This window comes from Athene noctua, chromosome 4, assembly GCF_965140245.1.
Source record: "Athene noctua chromosome 4, bAthNoc1.hap1.1, whole genome shotgun sequence".
In the NCBI taxonomy this organism is placed as follows: domain Eukaryota; kingdom Metazoa; phylum Chordata; class Aves; order Strigiformes; family Strigidae; genus Athene; species Athene noctua.
In genome coordinates, this window is record NC_134040.1 from 14,133,905 (window position 1) to 14,147,715 (window position 13,811).

The 13,811-nt window shown below is 53.4% G+C and overlaps 1 protein-coding gene across 2 annotated transcripts in view; it reads left to right on the plus strand.

Moving 5' to 3' along the window:
* Positions 1-1,132: 1,132 nt before the first annotated feature.
* Positions 1,133-13,811, plus strand: part of CRMP1 (collapsin response mediator protein 1) — a 51,557-nt gene continuing 38,878 nt past the window's right edge. The window contains exon 1 of one of the 2 annotated variants that reach the window (XM_074904499.1): positions 1,133-1,675. In XM_074904499.1, coding sequence (XP_074760600.1) covers positions 1,304-1,675 — 372 coding nt within the window. In that variant the 5' untranslated portion in view covers positions 1,133-1,303. Of the gene's footprint in view, positions 1,676-4,199; positions 4,564-13,811 lie in introns of those variants that run through there. The other variant, XM_074904500.1, reaches the window with a different exon arrangement.

Below are 13,811 nucleotides of genomic sequence, written 5' to 3' on the forward strand. Positions count from 1 at the left end.
GCGGGGAGTTCCGCGGGGGCGCGCCGGCCTCCCCGGCCTCCGCGGGCTCGGCGGGGCGCCGGGCCGGGCTCCGCGGGCACCCCCTGCGCCGCGGGGGGCCTCGGCGGGGCGGCGCGCCGGGGACTACGGGCTTCCGCGGGCTGCGCACCGCGGCCCGCGGAGCCGCCGCCGCCCCCGGGCGCCCCATCCCCGGCGGCGGAGCCGGCAGCGACCAGCGCGATCACTTCCGTGTCAGGGCCGGCGGCCGCCGCCGTCCCTGCTGCCTGCTGCCTGCCGCCGGCTGCCTGCGCGGCGGGACCCGGCGCCCTCGCAGCGCCGCGGCGGCGGAGAGGGTTGGGGGGGCGGCGGGGCGGAGCGGGGCCGCCGCCAGCCCCCCAGGCGCCAGCTGCTGCGGCGGGGAGAGGGCAGCGCCAGCCCCCCTGCCCCGGGGGCCTGGGGCTGGTTGTGCTTCCTTCCCCCCACCCCGGCCACCCCTGCTTCTCCCCCCGCCGCTTCCCCTGCGGCCGCCGGCCGACCCCGAGCGGCGGGGGACAGCGCGGAGCTGGCCCTCCCCCACCCCGCACCGCGGGCGGCCGCGGCCGCGCCCCCCGCCCCCCCCGCCCCGCTCGGGCAGCGCCGCAGCCGCCTCCTGCGGAGGGAGGCGAGGGGCGTGTGAGTGCGAAGTGGGAGAAACTCCCTCCGGCTCGCTCGGCGGGGCTGGGGAGATTTGGGGCTTTTCGTTTTTTATCTTTTTTTCTTCCCCCCCCGCCCCCCGAAGCCGCGTCGCAGCAGGTGACTGGCGCCCGTCCGCCGGGAAGGGCCGTGTTTGCACCGGCTGCGCTTGCATGTAGGGGCTCCCTGCCCCCGCCCCCCGGATCGTTCTTCCTAACGGGGGAGCGTGTGCACTGCGGCCCTTGCTCTGGGAATTGCTGCTGCTCTTCCGATTCGTCAGGGGCTTTCCAATCACCTGCCTCTGCCACCCTCTCCTCTCCGCTCTTTGTACTTTATTTTCACGTGCTCTTTACTAACACGGCTATTTTTAAATCCCGCTTGGATCTATTTCTTTCTTTCTCTTTCGCTCTTATTTTTTTTTCTTTTTTTCTTTTTTTTTTTTTCCCCTCGGGGGGGGTGGGTGGGGGGAGGGAGGTTAACGTTTGCATCTCCCTAAGGAAAAGATCCCACCAGCCAACCCAGCTCCGCCACTGCTGCATCCATCCATTCATTTTTATGGTCACTAGCAGCCTATCCCGCTAGTAGAAGGTGCAGAGAAGTGGGAGGCAGAGAGAGAGAGAGAGGGAGGGAGGGAGAGATCCGGACAGCGAGAATGGCCGAGAGAAAGAGGAACTGGAATAAAGAAGATGACCTGCCTGTGTATTTAGCTAGGCCGGGTACGACAGCCCAGACACCGCGGCAGAAATACGGGGGGATGTTCGCCTCCGTGGAGGGGGCCTACGAGAACAAAACCATCGACTTCGACGCCTACAGCGTGGGGAAGAAGGGGTCCCGGACCCCGCGCAGCGGCAGCCGGCACGACATGCTGGACGGAGGGGACAACTACAGCGAGACCGCCAGCGACATCAGCGAGGTCTCCGGCTCCGTCATCAGCTCCCCGGGAGACCGGGAGGACAAGACCCCGGGCGTGGAGATCAGATACCCCGTGGGGAAAGAGCTGCTGCAGGGCCAGGACAATGGGCAGGTGAGCGGGACCGGAGCGGGGCCGCGGGCCGGGGGGCGGGAGCCGGGGGAGCCGAGCCGAGCCGTGCCGCAGAGCCCCGCTCGCCGGCGCGGGTGGACGGGGGCCGCCTTCGCGGGGGAGTTTCGGCACGGAAGGTCGGGGAGGCGCGCACCCCTCCTCCCGGCACGGTGATGCTGTAGGAAGAGCCTGGCTGGCCCCTAAACTATCTCACTTGCTGAGCTTAGTGGCGCCGGGGTGGGGGGTGGGGGGGCGACCCCAGAAATCGCTTTCCTTTGTAAGTGATGCCGATGACTTTTCTCCGTTTCCCTTCCTGCCGGTAAAACGCGGCCCATGGCGGGTGGGCTGGAGGGCAGCCCGGGCCCCCTCGGCGCCTCCCCGCCGCCCCCCGGAACAAAGCAGCCGCCGCTGCACTTCTGGGCTCGCCGGGAAAACTCCGCGGAGCCTGGCTCAGGCACAGAGCGCGGCTCGGCCCCGGCCCCGGCTCTGCCCCAGGCGCCCCCCTCTCCCCATGCGCCTTCATTGTCTCCCCGGCAGGCGGGAGGGTCAGCCGAAACCTTTGCCCAGGGCCCCCACCTCCGGGGCTGCAACCTGGGCTCGTATTGTAGACTTAAGGAAGAAGTGAGGCCGGTGGGGCTGGCGACCGCTGCCACAGCTGTGCCGCTCCGTCCTACCCCGCTCTGAGCGGAGGCAGACCCGAGGGCCGGCTCTCGGGAGAACCGGGGCTCTCACTGATTTCCCCTTAGAGAGAAACGCGGCCTTGCGGTCACGTCCCTGCGTGGATGCGTTCCCTCCCTCAGCACCCAGCCTGGAGGCTGCAGGGCCTCTCCACGCGCTGCGCTTCCCACAGGCTCCGCTGCGAGTTTCCACTCTTCCCTCCTCTGCTCAGTTGGAGCGGGAATGGGGCGCTGGGCCGCGCTGCTCTGGGGGCTGGGGGCAGGTGCCACAGGGCCTCCCCTGCAGCCCGGTGGGTGCCAGCTGTGGTGGGACGCCGGCGCGAGGTGGCAGGGCTTGGTGGGACACTGCGCCTGCGATGGTGCCGCTTCACTGCAACCACCTCGGGGTTGCCTTCAGCGGCTGCAGCTGCAGTGCAGTCTTGCCCAGCTCACCTGAACCCCCGTCTTTTCCATCAGGACCCCGGGGCAGTGGGAGAGCGTGGCACACCCTGAACATCCCCCATCTTCTGGAACATCCCTGGTGCCTCGTCCCCACCTTCCCTGCTTCCTAGTTCAGCCCTGGCCTCTGGGCAGTGAGCACATTGCACGCCACCTCCCCGGATCTCACTGGGTTTCCAAAGTTGTCCTGCTCTGAATTGGACTTGTGGGGGTGAGGAGGAGGTTGGGGGTAAAGCAGGCAATATTTGGTCACTGGTTTAAGAAGGTGCACTATAAGCAGGAGCCACATGCCTGACCCCCTGCATGGCAGCAGCCGGAACTTTTCGCAAGCTCCAGTGGTGATTTCCGAGGAGATGCATCAGGGATGTGGCCTGGGTGGAAAATGCCTCATGTCTGTGTGTGTGTGTCGCAGCAGTGTGTGTGCCAAGAGCCTCTGGCTGCTTGTCGGGGGGATTAACTTGGGCGCAGCTTTGCAGTGCCTTTTACCCTTCCTGCAGTTGTTCATGGAGCCTTGGGCACTGTGGGTGGGTGGGTGGAGGGAGGCACGGTGTGAGTCAGAAAAGATGGAAAGGTTTCGATTAGCCACTTCTCTCCAGCAGCTGCTGGTGTAGCATCTACCTGGCCTGGCTGGGCCTGGCTGTGCTGGACTGAGCTGTGCCAGCCCCCACGCCCTCCCTGGGGATGGGGCAGAGCAGGGAGTGCCACTGGGACAGTGCCAGGGAGGGCAGAGCCGGGCAGTGTTGGTGGGGTCAGAGTCATTGTGGGACAGAGCTGGCAGTGCCATCGGGGTCAGTGTCAGTGAGGTCGGAGCGGGGCAGTGTCATGGGATCAGAGCAGGCACCGCGATGGGGACAGAGCAGGGCAGTGCCATCGGGGTCAGTGCTGTGGGGACAGAGCAGGGCAGAGCCATCGTGGGGACAGAGCAGGGCAGAGCCATCATGGGGACAGAGCTGGGCAGAGCCATGGGGACACAGCAGGGCAGTGCCATCGTGGGGACAGCGTGGGGCAGTGCCATTGTGGGGACAGAGCTGAGCAGAGCTATGGGGACACAGCAGGGCAGAGCCATCGTGGGGACAGCGCGGGGCAGTGCCATCGTGGGGACAGAGCTGGGCAGAGCCATCGTGGGGACAGTGCTATGGGGACAGAGCAGGCAGTGCCGTTGCCATGCGCTGCGCGGTAGGACCCACAGCCGGGGGTTGCCCCCCCACCCCGGTCCCCACCCTGCGGGAGCCCACGCGTGGGACCCCGCCGGTGACCTCAGCGTGCGAGCGGGGCGGCGGCGGAGCTGGGGGGGCGGCGTTTCCCAGCGCCGGTGCGGGAGGGAGGGCGGGAGGCTCCGGCTGGATTGATGGGCTGGGAAGGGGGGCCGAGGGGGTAGGGGTGGGGGACAGGAGGGAAGGAAACGCTTCCTGGGTTGAGCTGAGCGAATCCTGCTCCGACCTGCAGCCGGGAGGGCGCTGCTGCCGCCGGGAGAGGCAGCGCTCGCCGACCCCCCCGGGAGCCGCGTCCCTGTTTTATTGCAGCCGGAAAAAAAGGTGCCGGGTTTGCCTGGCTCCCCTTCCCCTGGGCGAGGAAACTTTGCCTCCATTACACAGCTCCGCCGGGTCGCCCCCGCCCCGCCCCATCACCCGACTGGGCTCTGAATTATTATTCCTCTTATTACCACCGATATTTTTCCGTCGGGCTCGGTTCGCTCCTCCGGTGTGTTGCGTGCGCCCGGCGCTAGCGAGAGCCGACATGTCTTACCAGGGCAAGAAGAGCATCCCCCACATAACGGTAAGCGGATCCCGGCACGCAGCGAGCCGCTGCCCTCGCTCCTTTGTTATCGGGGCGGGGAAGGGCGTGAGGCGGGAGCGCAGCGGCCGCGGCCGCGCAGTGCCCCGCGGATGGCGGCGGGGAGCCCGCCGGGCTGCGGGGCCGCGGCCGAGGCTGCCCGGGGCTGGGCGGGTGCGGGCACCGGTGCCCGCTCCTCCTTCTGCTGGAGCTCCGGGCGGACTGGGAGCGGTTTTATTTTATTTTATTATTTAATTTTATATTTATTTTTTCCCTTTTCCTCGCCCCCCGCACGGCCGGGGCTCAGCGCTGTGTGCTCTCTCGCCAGCCCGGGGTCGGGGCGGGGAGGGCAGGGCAGGGCAGCGTCGGCTCGGGCCGGGGGGAGCCTCGCCCCGGCGGTGGCGGGGCCGGGGGTCGGGGCCGGGGGCGGCGGTGCCGCCCTCCCGAGGAGCAGGGCCCGGGGAGACTCGGCCGCCGGGCGAGGCAGAACAAAAGAGGGAGGGGACGAGCCGCAGCACAACGTGCCCCCGCCGCGGCCGCCGCCCCCCGGCAGCGGGCAGGGGCAGCGCAGCCCTCCGGAGGGGGTGGGGGGCCGGGGGTGCCCAGAGATGGGAGGGGGAAAACGGGGCGGGGGGGAGTGGGGGAGCGTGGAAAATCAAAGAGCGCCATGATGCCAGCACCAACACCTCTGCGCGCTATTAATACATCAGACGCGGTGGGATCAGAAGTCAAAGAGTTAATCATAACCATCCGCTTCCTATCCGTGCCTGTCTCCCCCTAGATGCTTTCACCCTCGAGCAGGACTACAATAGAGCATGCTTTCCGTGCCAGAAAGAAAGGATCTGGGTCCTCTGACTCAGTATATTGTTTCCCGTAGATACACCGCATCGACAGGGACCGGGGATAAAGAATAGGCAGAGCTGGTGGGGAGAGGGGTTTCAGGGGAAATCTCCCCCAGAGTTTGGTCGTGCAGAGGTTTTCCCCTGCACCGGTGCCTCCAGGCTGGTGCCTGCTTTCCTCTTGGGGGGCTGGATCCGTGGGTGATGGGGTCACTGCTGCTCTTGCACCCGGGCAGAGATGAGCGGGGAAGCGGGGTGAGCTCAAGGAGCTTGGGTTCGTGGAGCTTTCCAGGAAAGCTGGCACCGCCGGCGTGCGGGGCAAGTTTCAGTAGCTGAAGAGAGGGCTGGCTGGTGGGTGTGGCAGCTTCTCAGCAAACCTGATGGTTCCAGGTATTATTTGAGCCAGCGTTACAAGGCTTGTAAGCACCTAGAGGTTTTGTCAGTACTCAAAAAAAAATACTTCTTTAGCCAAAATATTTGGTGAGGAAGAGAACAGCTTCCTTCTAAAAGCACAGTTTTATTATACCGAAGTGCTGCATTTATACAGTTTTCCACTATCAACAGGCATCAGTGCCTGGTGGCCGAGGCTAAGACTGGGTGTTGCAGTGGCTCTTGGGGTGATGGCTCCTCTTGCCTCTGTCCTCAGTTCGTCCTGTGCCTTGCACATACTCAGGGTACCTCTGGACTTGGGGAGGCCCTGGCTGCCTTCTGGATGAGTGTCAGGTGCTTTGTGTGTGGCTTGACATTCATTTGCAGCTGCGGTGTAACAGGTTCCCACCCATAGCTGGTCGCTCTCCAATTTGGAGTAAAAGAAGAAACTGGAAGAATTGCAAGTGTTTGCCTTGGAATCAACAGTTCGTTTTAATTTCTTCACTTCCCACAAATTTTCTTCTCTGTGCTGGTGAAAGGATCGCGGGGAAAAAGAAAGTCCAAACCTCAGCCTGTTCTCTTTGAAATGGGGTGTGTTGAAGCTTTTATAAATGAATATTCATTAACGCTAGTGAGTTTTGTGACCAAATCAAAGGCATAAATTAACATTAGTGAAGTTGGCAGACATCAGACTTGGACTGCCTTTTTTTTATTTTAATGTTTTACACTTCTGGCCCTTCTTCTCCTCCAGCAAAAGCAAATCAGACATTCTGTGTTATACCTTGTACGTGCTCCACATCCCACTGGATTTGTCTGCATGTATCTTCTGAAAGCCCCATTCCAGCATGGTAAATTAGATACTTCATCCTGGCACTGGAAATACATTGGAGCTTCAGGCCTTCTGGGCTCTGAGGAAATGCGATAGCTCTATAAAGTTATGCAACAACAACATCAATGATGAAATCATATAAAAATGTCATTTTTTATTGTGCTTAACACTTCCCCCTTACACACACTCCTTTTTGGAGATACACCAGCTCCTGGATTCGCTGGAATAGTGAGAAACTAATTTTTATCAGTGTCCTGTGTGCGGATACTTCGCTGTGGATCTTCCCCTTACCACGCCTGTGTTCCTTGCATGGTGCCAGGAGCTATCCTGAGCACACAAGAACAGCACCCAGTATCCTGCCACAGCATCCAGCCACAGGCACTGCCTGTGGTCGGTACCTGGACAAAACTTCCCTCTGGGGTCAGGCCTGCAGCATCAGGAACTTTGTGAAGGAAGTGGTAGAGGCTGGTTTCAGCTCTGATCCATGTGGGAGCACATACCACTATTGGGAAGACAACCCTGTGGTGTCCTTTCTGGGTTACTCCCCTTGGTGCACATGGGCATGACTGCCTTCTCGTGCTTTGTCTGACTGTGCCTCGCCTCTCCACTCCTTCAGACTGTTATCAGTGCCTGACTGATACCCTCTTCACCCTTTTCCCCCGAAGCAGCTTTATTTCTGCCTTCCCTTCTCCCCTTTCTCTTGGAAGTATCTAGGACAGTAGAGACACTGTGTTGCAGACAGGCCCCCTTTGGCACCAAGCATGTCCCTGCTCTCATTTACCAAACCTGCACCTGTTTTTTTTAAAAAATTTCATTTCACCTGACTTTTTTTTTTTTTCATTTCAACCTCTAAAAATTCATGCTTCTTGCAGTTTATCTTGTTTGTGACTTTCCTGCTGCCTTTTATGCATCCCACGCAGCATCCATGCTTGCTGTTAGCTGAGCACCAGCACTGCTCCAGTGTAAGGTGTTATTCAGTTGTGAGTCAGACTGGAGAAATTGAGCCCCTTTTGCTGTAACTACTGTGGGGAGGAACTCTGTGTTTGAAGCACCAGACAAGTCTCTGGGTAATGTAAAATAGAGATGCACTGGACCATCAAGTGTAAGCGCTTTGGTCACGTCCTCTGCACTGCGTTGAAGTACTTGGGGGGGTGGGGTGGGGTGGGGTGTGTCTTACTCCCTTGGCTTAGGAGTATTAGCTAGGGATGGAGTAGGGTGTGCATAATGTATGGGTGGCCACGAATCCATCTGCAGGAACATATTTCTCAGGCTTTGTAATATAGTCAGCTACCACATCCACTGCTGAGGTGTTTTTCTGCATGAGGTGGCAATTTTTTGTGCTTTGGTTGTGCATGCATGCTCTCATGCAGACCAGATTTTCCAGGATACATCCCCCCGCCCATTGCTTTTAATGTTGCTATTATACTCCTCTTGTGCAGCATATTACAGGGAATCAATAGGGAGGATGACACTGAAAGCTCTGTTACAAATTATTTTGGCTTGTGTGTTTTGGTAGTGCTTGGCACTTTTCAAGCAAGGCCTTAGCCCAAATGAACTCAAAATTGCAGTATCTACAGATCACAATTTTTAAAAAAAAACATGTGGCACGTAAAATGTCTGTTAGAGGACTTGTTTGTTCCAGTAGCAATTGCAACCATTAAAACATAATCAGTGTGAGCTCAGTGAAGAGGAGGTGTGAAGACAACTCTACTGAGCAAGGGGAGAATAGCTAGTCACCAAAGCAAATGCAAGGAGGAACATGGGAGAGGCAAATGGTGCACAAGTCTCTTAGAAAAGGGAATAATATTCCTGGGAATGGTCCAAAGATTGGCATATGAATGGGGGAAGGAGCTGCTGGTCCTGAGCTGGCAGACTAAGGCATGGGGAGACAGAGAGCTCAAAAATGTGATGTTACAGAGGAAGGATCTCACTACTGAGCTTAGCAAGTAAAGCGAAGAGCTGGCACAAGATGAGAAAAAGAAGCAGATGCAGAAAAATGAAGAGACGCTGGAGAAATTCAGAGGAGTGGGCATAGAGAATAATTTTAGTTGGAGCCGTTTGAATTGATTGATGTGAAGAGAGCTGAGATATAAGCAGGCTTCAGTTGAAGACAGCAGAATACTTTGAGAGAGAAAAAAAGCATTTGTCTGGACTTTTCCTGCATGAGACACTGGTCTCAAGCTAACTATTGAGGGTCGAGACAGAAACTTTCTGTTTGGCCTGAGCAAAGTGCTCAGGTAACATGAGGTGTTCTGGTGTGAGACAACACCAGTGCAAGAGCTGCCAGCCAGTTCACTTTGGACACCAGGTGGGACATGTCCTGCAGATGCAAGGCATGGTGGGTACCTGGAATGGCAAACCAAAGTCTGCATTTAGGTTTGGATTTATTCCATATCTCCCCCTGGCCGTGCTTTTATTCCCACCCGCCTTTGCTTAACAATCTAAAGCTACACACAGATTGGTGTGCGATGTGCCAAAAGTGTTTGAAAAGCCTACTGAATGCTGGGCATGGGAACAATGTCTCACATTATTATTCTGCTGTCGGCGCAAGGTTTGGATGGATTTAGACAGCACTTTTTGTCCTGCTTCATAACAGCAAGGCCTGAGACTTCTGGATCCCCTGTTACTCTTGAATATTTGCTTAATCCTCAAAGTTATATTTTTCCATCTGTAACTGTTTAATAGACTTGGCCCCTCTCAGTTTACCTGTCTGCCGGTGAATATTTGTGAATTCACACTGCATATTGCACTGGACTTGGACTTGACAGCCCTGGAGATGCTTTAGCTGCTTCAGTTGAAGTTGTTGGACTTCACTCACAGTTTCTATGATTCTGTGATAAGTCTTTTCCTTTCCTTTTTCTACAGGAGAAAAAGTGGCCATAGTATTTAAGCCACTTCCATCTGATGTCTTAAATTACATCCAGAGTATGTCCTCTGGGGATATTTCTATGGAGATTGAAACCTTTGTCAGAGAGACAGAAAGAAGGCTTTGGGGCAGTGATTCCTTTAATGGCACTGCAGGTTTGTCAGTTGGTGCCTGCATCAAGGTTTTCAGCATCATAGCTGGTGCCACCATGGGGAGCTGAGCTGCATTCTGGTAGCCGGGGAGGTTTGGAAAGGGGACAGTGGCTGTCTGGGAAGACAACTGATGTGGTGAAGTGGTTGCTCAACAAGTCTGAACTTCTTTCTTGTAAGTGCTGAGAGCAACTACTGCCAATGAACCACTTTCCTGACAAGAGGTCAGCGTCTGCTTTCTGCTTTGCTGCCATGTTTTTCATAAGCAAGTTTATACATGCGGTAAAAGGATGAAGCTTCATCTTCCTTTGTGGGATCCAGGAGAGGCCCCTGGCTTATGAAGCATTTGGGCACTGTGAGAGTTAGTTGGGATAAATTTCCAGCTTCTTTTATATGTCTGAGAGAGGTGGAACAGAGATAAGAAACAAAATAATTTGCCGGTTTATAATCTTGCTACATGTAAAGATGATGGCATTGTCCCTTGAGACAGAGATACTTTGGCATTACTTTTGCTTGTCACTTGATGCACTTGTCACAAGACGAGGTTTTGATCTGTAGCGCATATGAGGTTTAATGCCTCACCTCTTGCTTGGGTGAATAATAAATGTCACCAAATAATAAATGTCCCCACTGACTTAGTGTAAAATCTCCTGAGTGTAATAGGACCCAAGTAAAGCTAATCGTCACCCTTGCCCACCTTGCACGTGGCTGGCTAAAGGAGCAGTGCTCAGAGCTAAGAGACTGGAAGGGTTGTACATGAACCAGTGCTGATACCATGCCAAGTGAGGCAGCAAGCATCACAGCTTGCTGTGACTTGCAGGGGAAGTAGGTATGTGGTGCATCATGACAGCAGAAAGTGTCTGAGTGCAAACAGTATGCATCTGTATCCACTGGATTTAATCAGTCATGAATTACCATTGCTAACATCATATTAAAGAGCATTTTCTACTATTCTGTTTCTCTTGCATCTACCTCCTTTGTCAGAGAAGGGATTCTTTATGGTTTTAGCTGGATTTCGACCGTGACTGGTGCCAAAACTAATTTGTCTGAATAACCTGATGCAGGTTTCTGACTAGAACTTAGATAAAACACATCTTCAGTTCAGGGGCACAGAGCAGCCCGCCATGCTGTAAATTGCTGTTATTTTTTCCCAAGTTTAACCTTTCCTGTGAATGGGTTGCAGAGATTTTGAGGTCAGCTCTAATTGATGTAACCTGTGTGTAACCCAAGAGGTGGCTATAACAACACACAATACAGTGGGTTCAACCCTCCAGCCCGTACTTAGGTGAAACCCCTAGTGATGCCAATGAATATTGTAATCAATAAGGTGTTTGTTGTGCTTCCCTTCTAAAAGCAAAAGCAAAGCAAAGATGACATTTACAGTGAAGAAATCCCCATGGAGTTAGTATCTGTAGGAGTAGCCCTTTAGACTGTGTGATTAAGAAGTGAAATTGCTAGCTAAATAGAAAGTCGGGTCTCCAAAGGGGAAACAAAAGAACATCAGATCTTTTAAATGAATAAAGATGAATGAATATATTGGTCTCAGACCAAGATACAGCATTACTACAATCAACATAATCCTTCCTAAATGAATTGCCATATACTGGAGCACATTTCTTAAGAAAAGGACCTTAAAAGCAGGATTCTCCATTAGTGGCCTATTGGAAATGATACCTCAAGGATACAGTGTTTTACAAGCAATTCCCTGAGTTGGTTCAGAATCACCCTAGCTAAAAATTACTTCCTGTGGAGGGTAGCCTAGATGTGAAATTCAAAAGGAAGGATAGTGCTGGTTAAAAGCAGATCTTCTATAAGCAGACTTCGTGAAATCCCATTTACAACTCTTTGATCCTTATGAAAGCATTTTAAGCAACTGTTCCTCTTGGGAAGGATGTCTTTCTTCCTTCGCCGTTAGGTTTAAAAATGTTCCTTATTTGTAAGTATTTTGCTAAAAGCAAGCTAATTTAAGGGTATGGTGTCACAACTGGGTCTGAATCTGACCAGCTCTGACCATAGACAACCAAATATATCCACACACACACACACACACACACACACACAAAATTAAATCTCTTGCATGTTTTGGGAAATAACCGCAAGAAGGAAAGCACAGAAGCACAGAGGAGCTCTGAGTGTCGCCCTTCATTGTCTGCCAGTGGGACTTTTGCCTTTGAGAAACTGTTCCCTTGAAAATAGTCTTCCTGTAGATATTTGGATAATCAAGAACCCAAACTTCAGCTTGTGGCTTTTAAACCTTCCCTCTAAATTTGTGTTTTCTAACTCTCAGTGGCCTTTTAAAAGTCTTATTAGCAAAGGATTTGGCCTCTTCAATGCTAAAATAGTAAAGAGGCTGGAAGTGTGATAACATAGCCTAATGTCGTCTTATGTCTATTGCCTTTAATCAGATGTATTTTAAGTCACATGCATTTATAGGCAGAGAACTGGAAATACAGGTGGATTTGGACTTTAAACTGTTTTCAATTGGCTATTTAGCATAAAATCCATAGTGATCTTCAGGGCCATTGACTAATCTGGATTTTAGAGAATGCAGCCATTGTTGCTGTGGAGATGTTAGGACAATGGTATATTCTGGTAGGTCCTTAGAATTATGCAAAGGATGAAATCACTGCTGAGTGTTTCCTCCTCCCTTAGGCCTGGAAGATCTGGGGCCAAGAGTGTTGCAAATTTTTCAGTTGGCAATGGCTGCAATGAAGCAATTGAAAAGTCCAAATGCAAGAATGAGGCAGTGCTTTGACCCATGTGCTGGGTATGTTATGTGAAGTTCAGTGTAGTTAAATTGTAAGGCAAACTGTAAATAGTTAAAAAGACATGCTTGATTTAGAGATGAAAATGTAATAGGCATTCCATTTGTGGAAGAAAAAACAAGAATGTAATAGCCTATATCAGAATTGCAGTCTGGACAGGTGCTGCTGGTTGATGAAAACACTCCTCTTGAAATCTCTTTGAATCTTTCTGTATGGTTAGAGTACATAATGGCAGATTAATTCTTTCTTTTGTTTTTCAAACTCCATCTTGTACCATAGAGGTGTGGTTTTTTCTGAAAGGTGCAGTACCATGCATATCACTCCTGAAGAAAAGCGTATGGTTTGCTGTAACTTGCGCTGCATTGTATTTTCATATGCTGCACCAATTTGAGATAATATTTACTTAGTAAATCTTATGTCAGAAGATGGCAGTTTCTGTTACTATGTTTTTCAGTAGTTCTAGGAGCAGACTGAGAGCTGCATATGTAAAAAGTGTATTTGAATTTTGTTGTGCATAATATTTGTTAATACCTCTAGCTCTGAGTGGAGTAGCTCTTAGTGGAGTTCCTGCTCTAACACTTGAATCTAACATTTGGATCATATTTACAAATAATCCAGAGTTGAGTGATTTACTGACCAAAGGAATTTGTCTTCACTTGTAATCGCGCAGAGTCCACTGCGTATTTCGGGACTGCAGCAGGGCTCAGCTCATCATCTGGCAGGTTGATGCAGACACTGCTTGTCTCTGCTGGCCTTGTACCATTGGGAGTATATGAAAATACGGACGTGCTTCACAAGAGCTGAGGCAAGCTGATTTAAAAAAACTCAGCAAAACAAGCAATTTGTACAAATTGTGCCAGTCACCAGCTTACAGATGTTTCGTGTTGCTCTTACTGTAACGCAAACAATAGTAAGGGAGCGAAAGCCACCGCCTTGAGTCTGAGTAGCTGGCCCCTCCTCCTGCAGCAAACGATGCTGAGTTTGTGGCATCTTCTGCTGCCGTGAAAATTGCTGTCATGTCTCAGGCTAAGCTCTGTGGCTTTGTTGCTAGATTAAGCAGGAGAAGCTAGACCACGATTTGCAAAAAATCACCAGGAAAGCAGTGTGCAGGGTTTGGAGGTGAAGAGCTGTGAGTAATAGGAATGGCTGTATCATACTCAGCAGTGAGCTGAGCTGGGAGGTGCCTGAGCGCTTGTAAAATGGAGCTGCAGGGAGACAGAAGACAGGCATCGCTGCTGTGCTGATGCTGTGCCACAGCCGGGCACAAAACCCGGAAGCAAACAAACAGCGTTACAGCGATGCGGTGGCATCATCGCAGCAGCGACGGGTGGAGAAGCACCTCGGCTCCCTATCCCGCAGCGAATGCTGAGCAATGGCATAGATTTACAGTGGTGCTTTCCACAAGTCCCATGTCAATGAGAGTAGTTGGTTTTT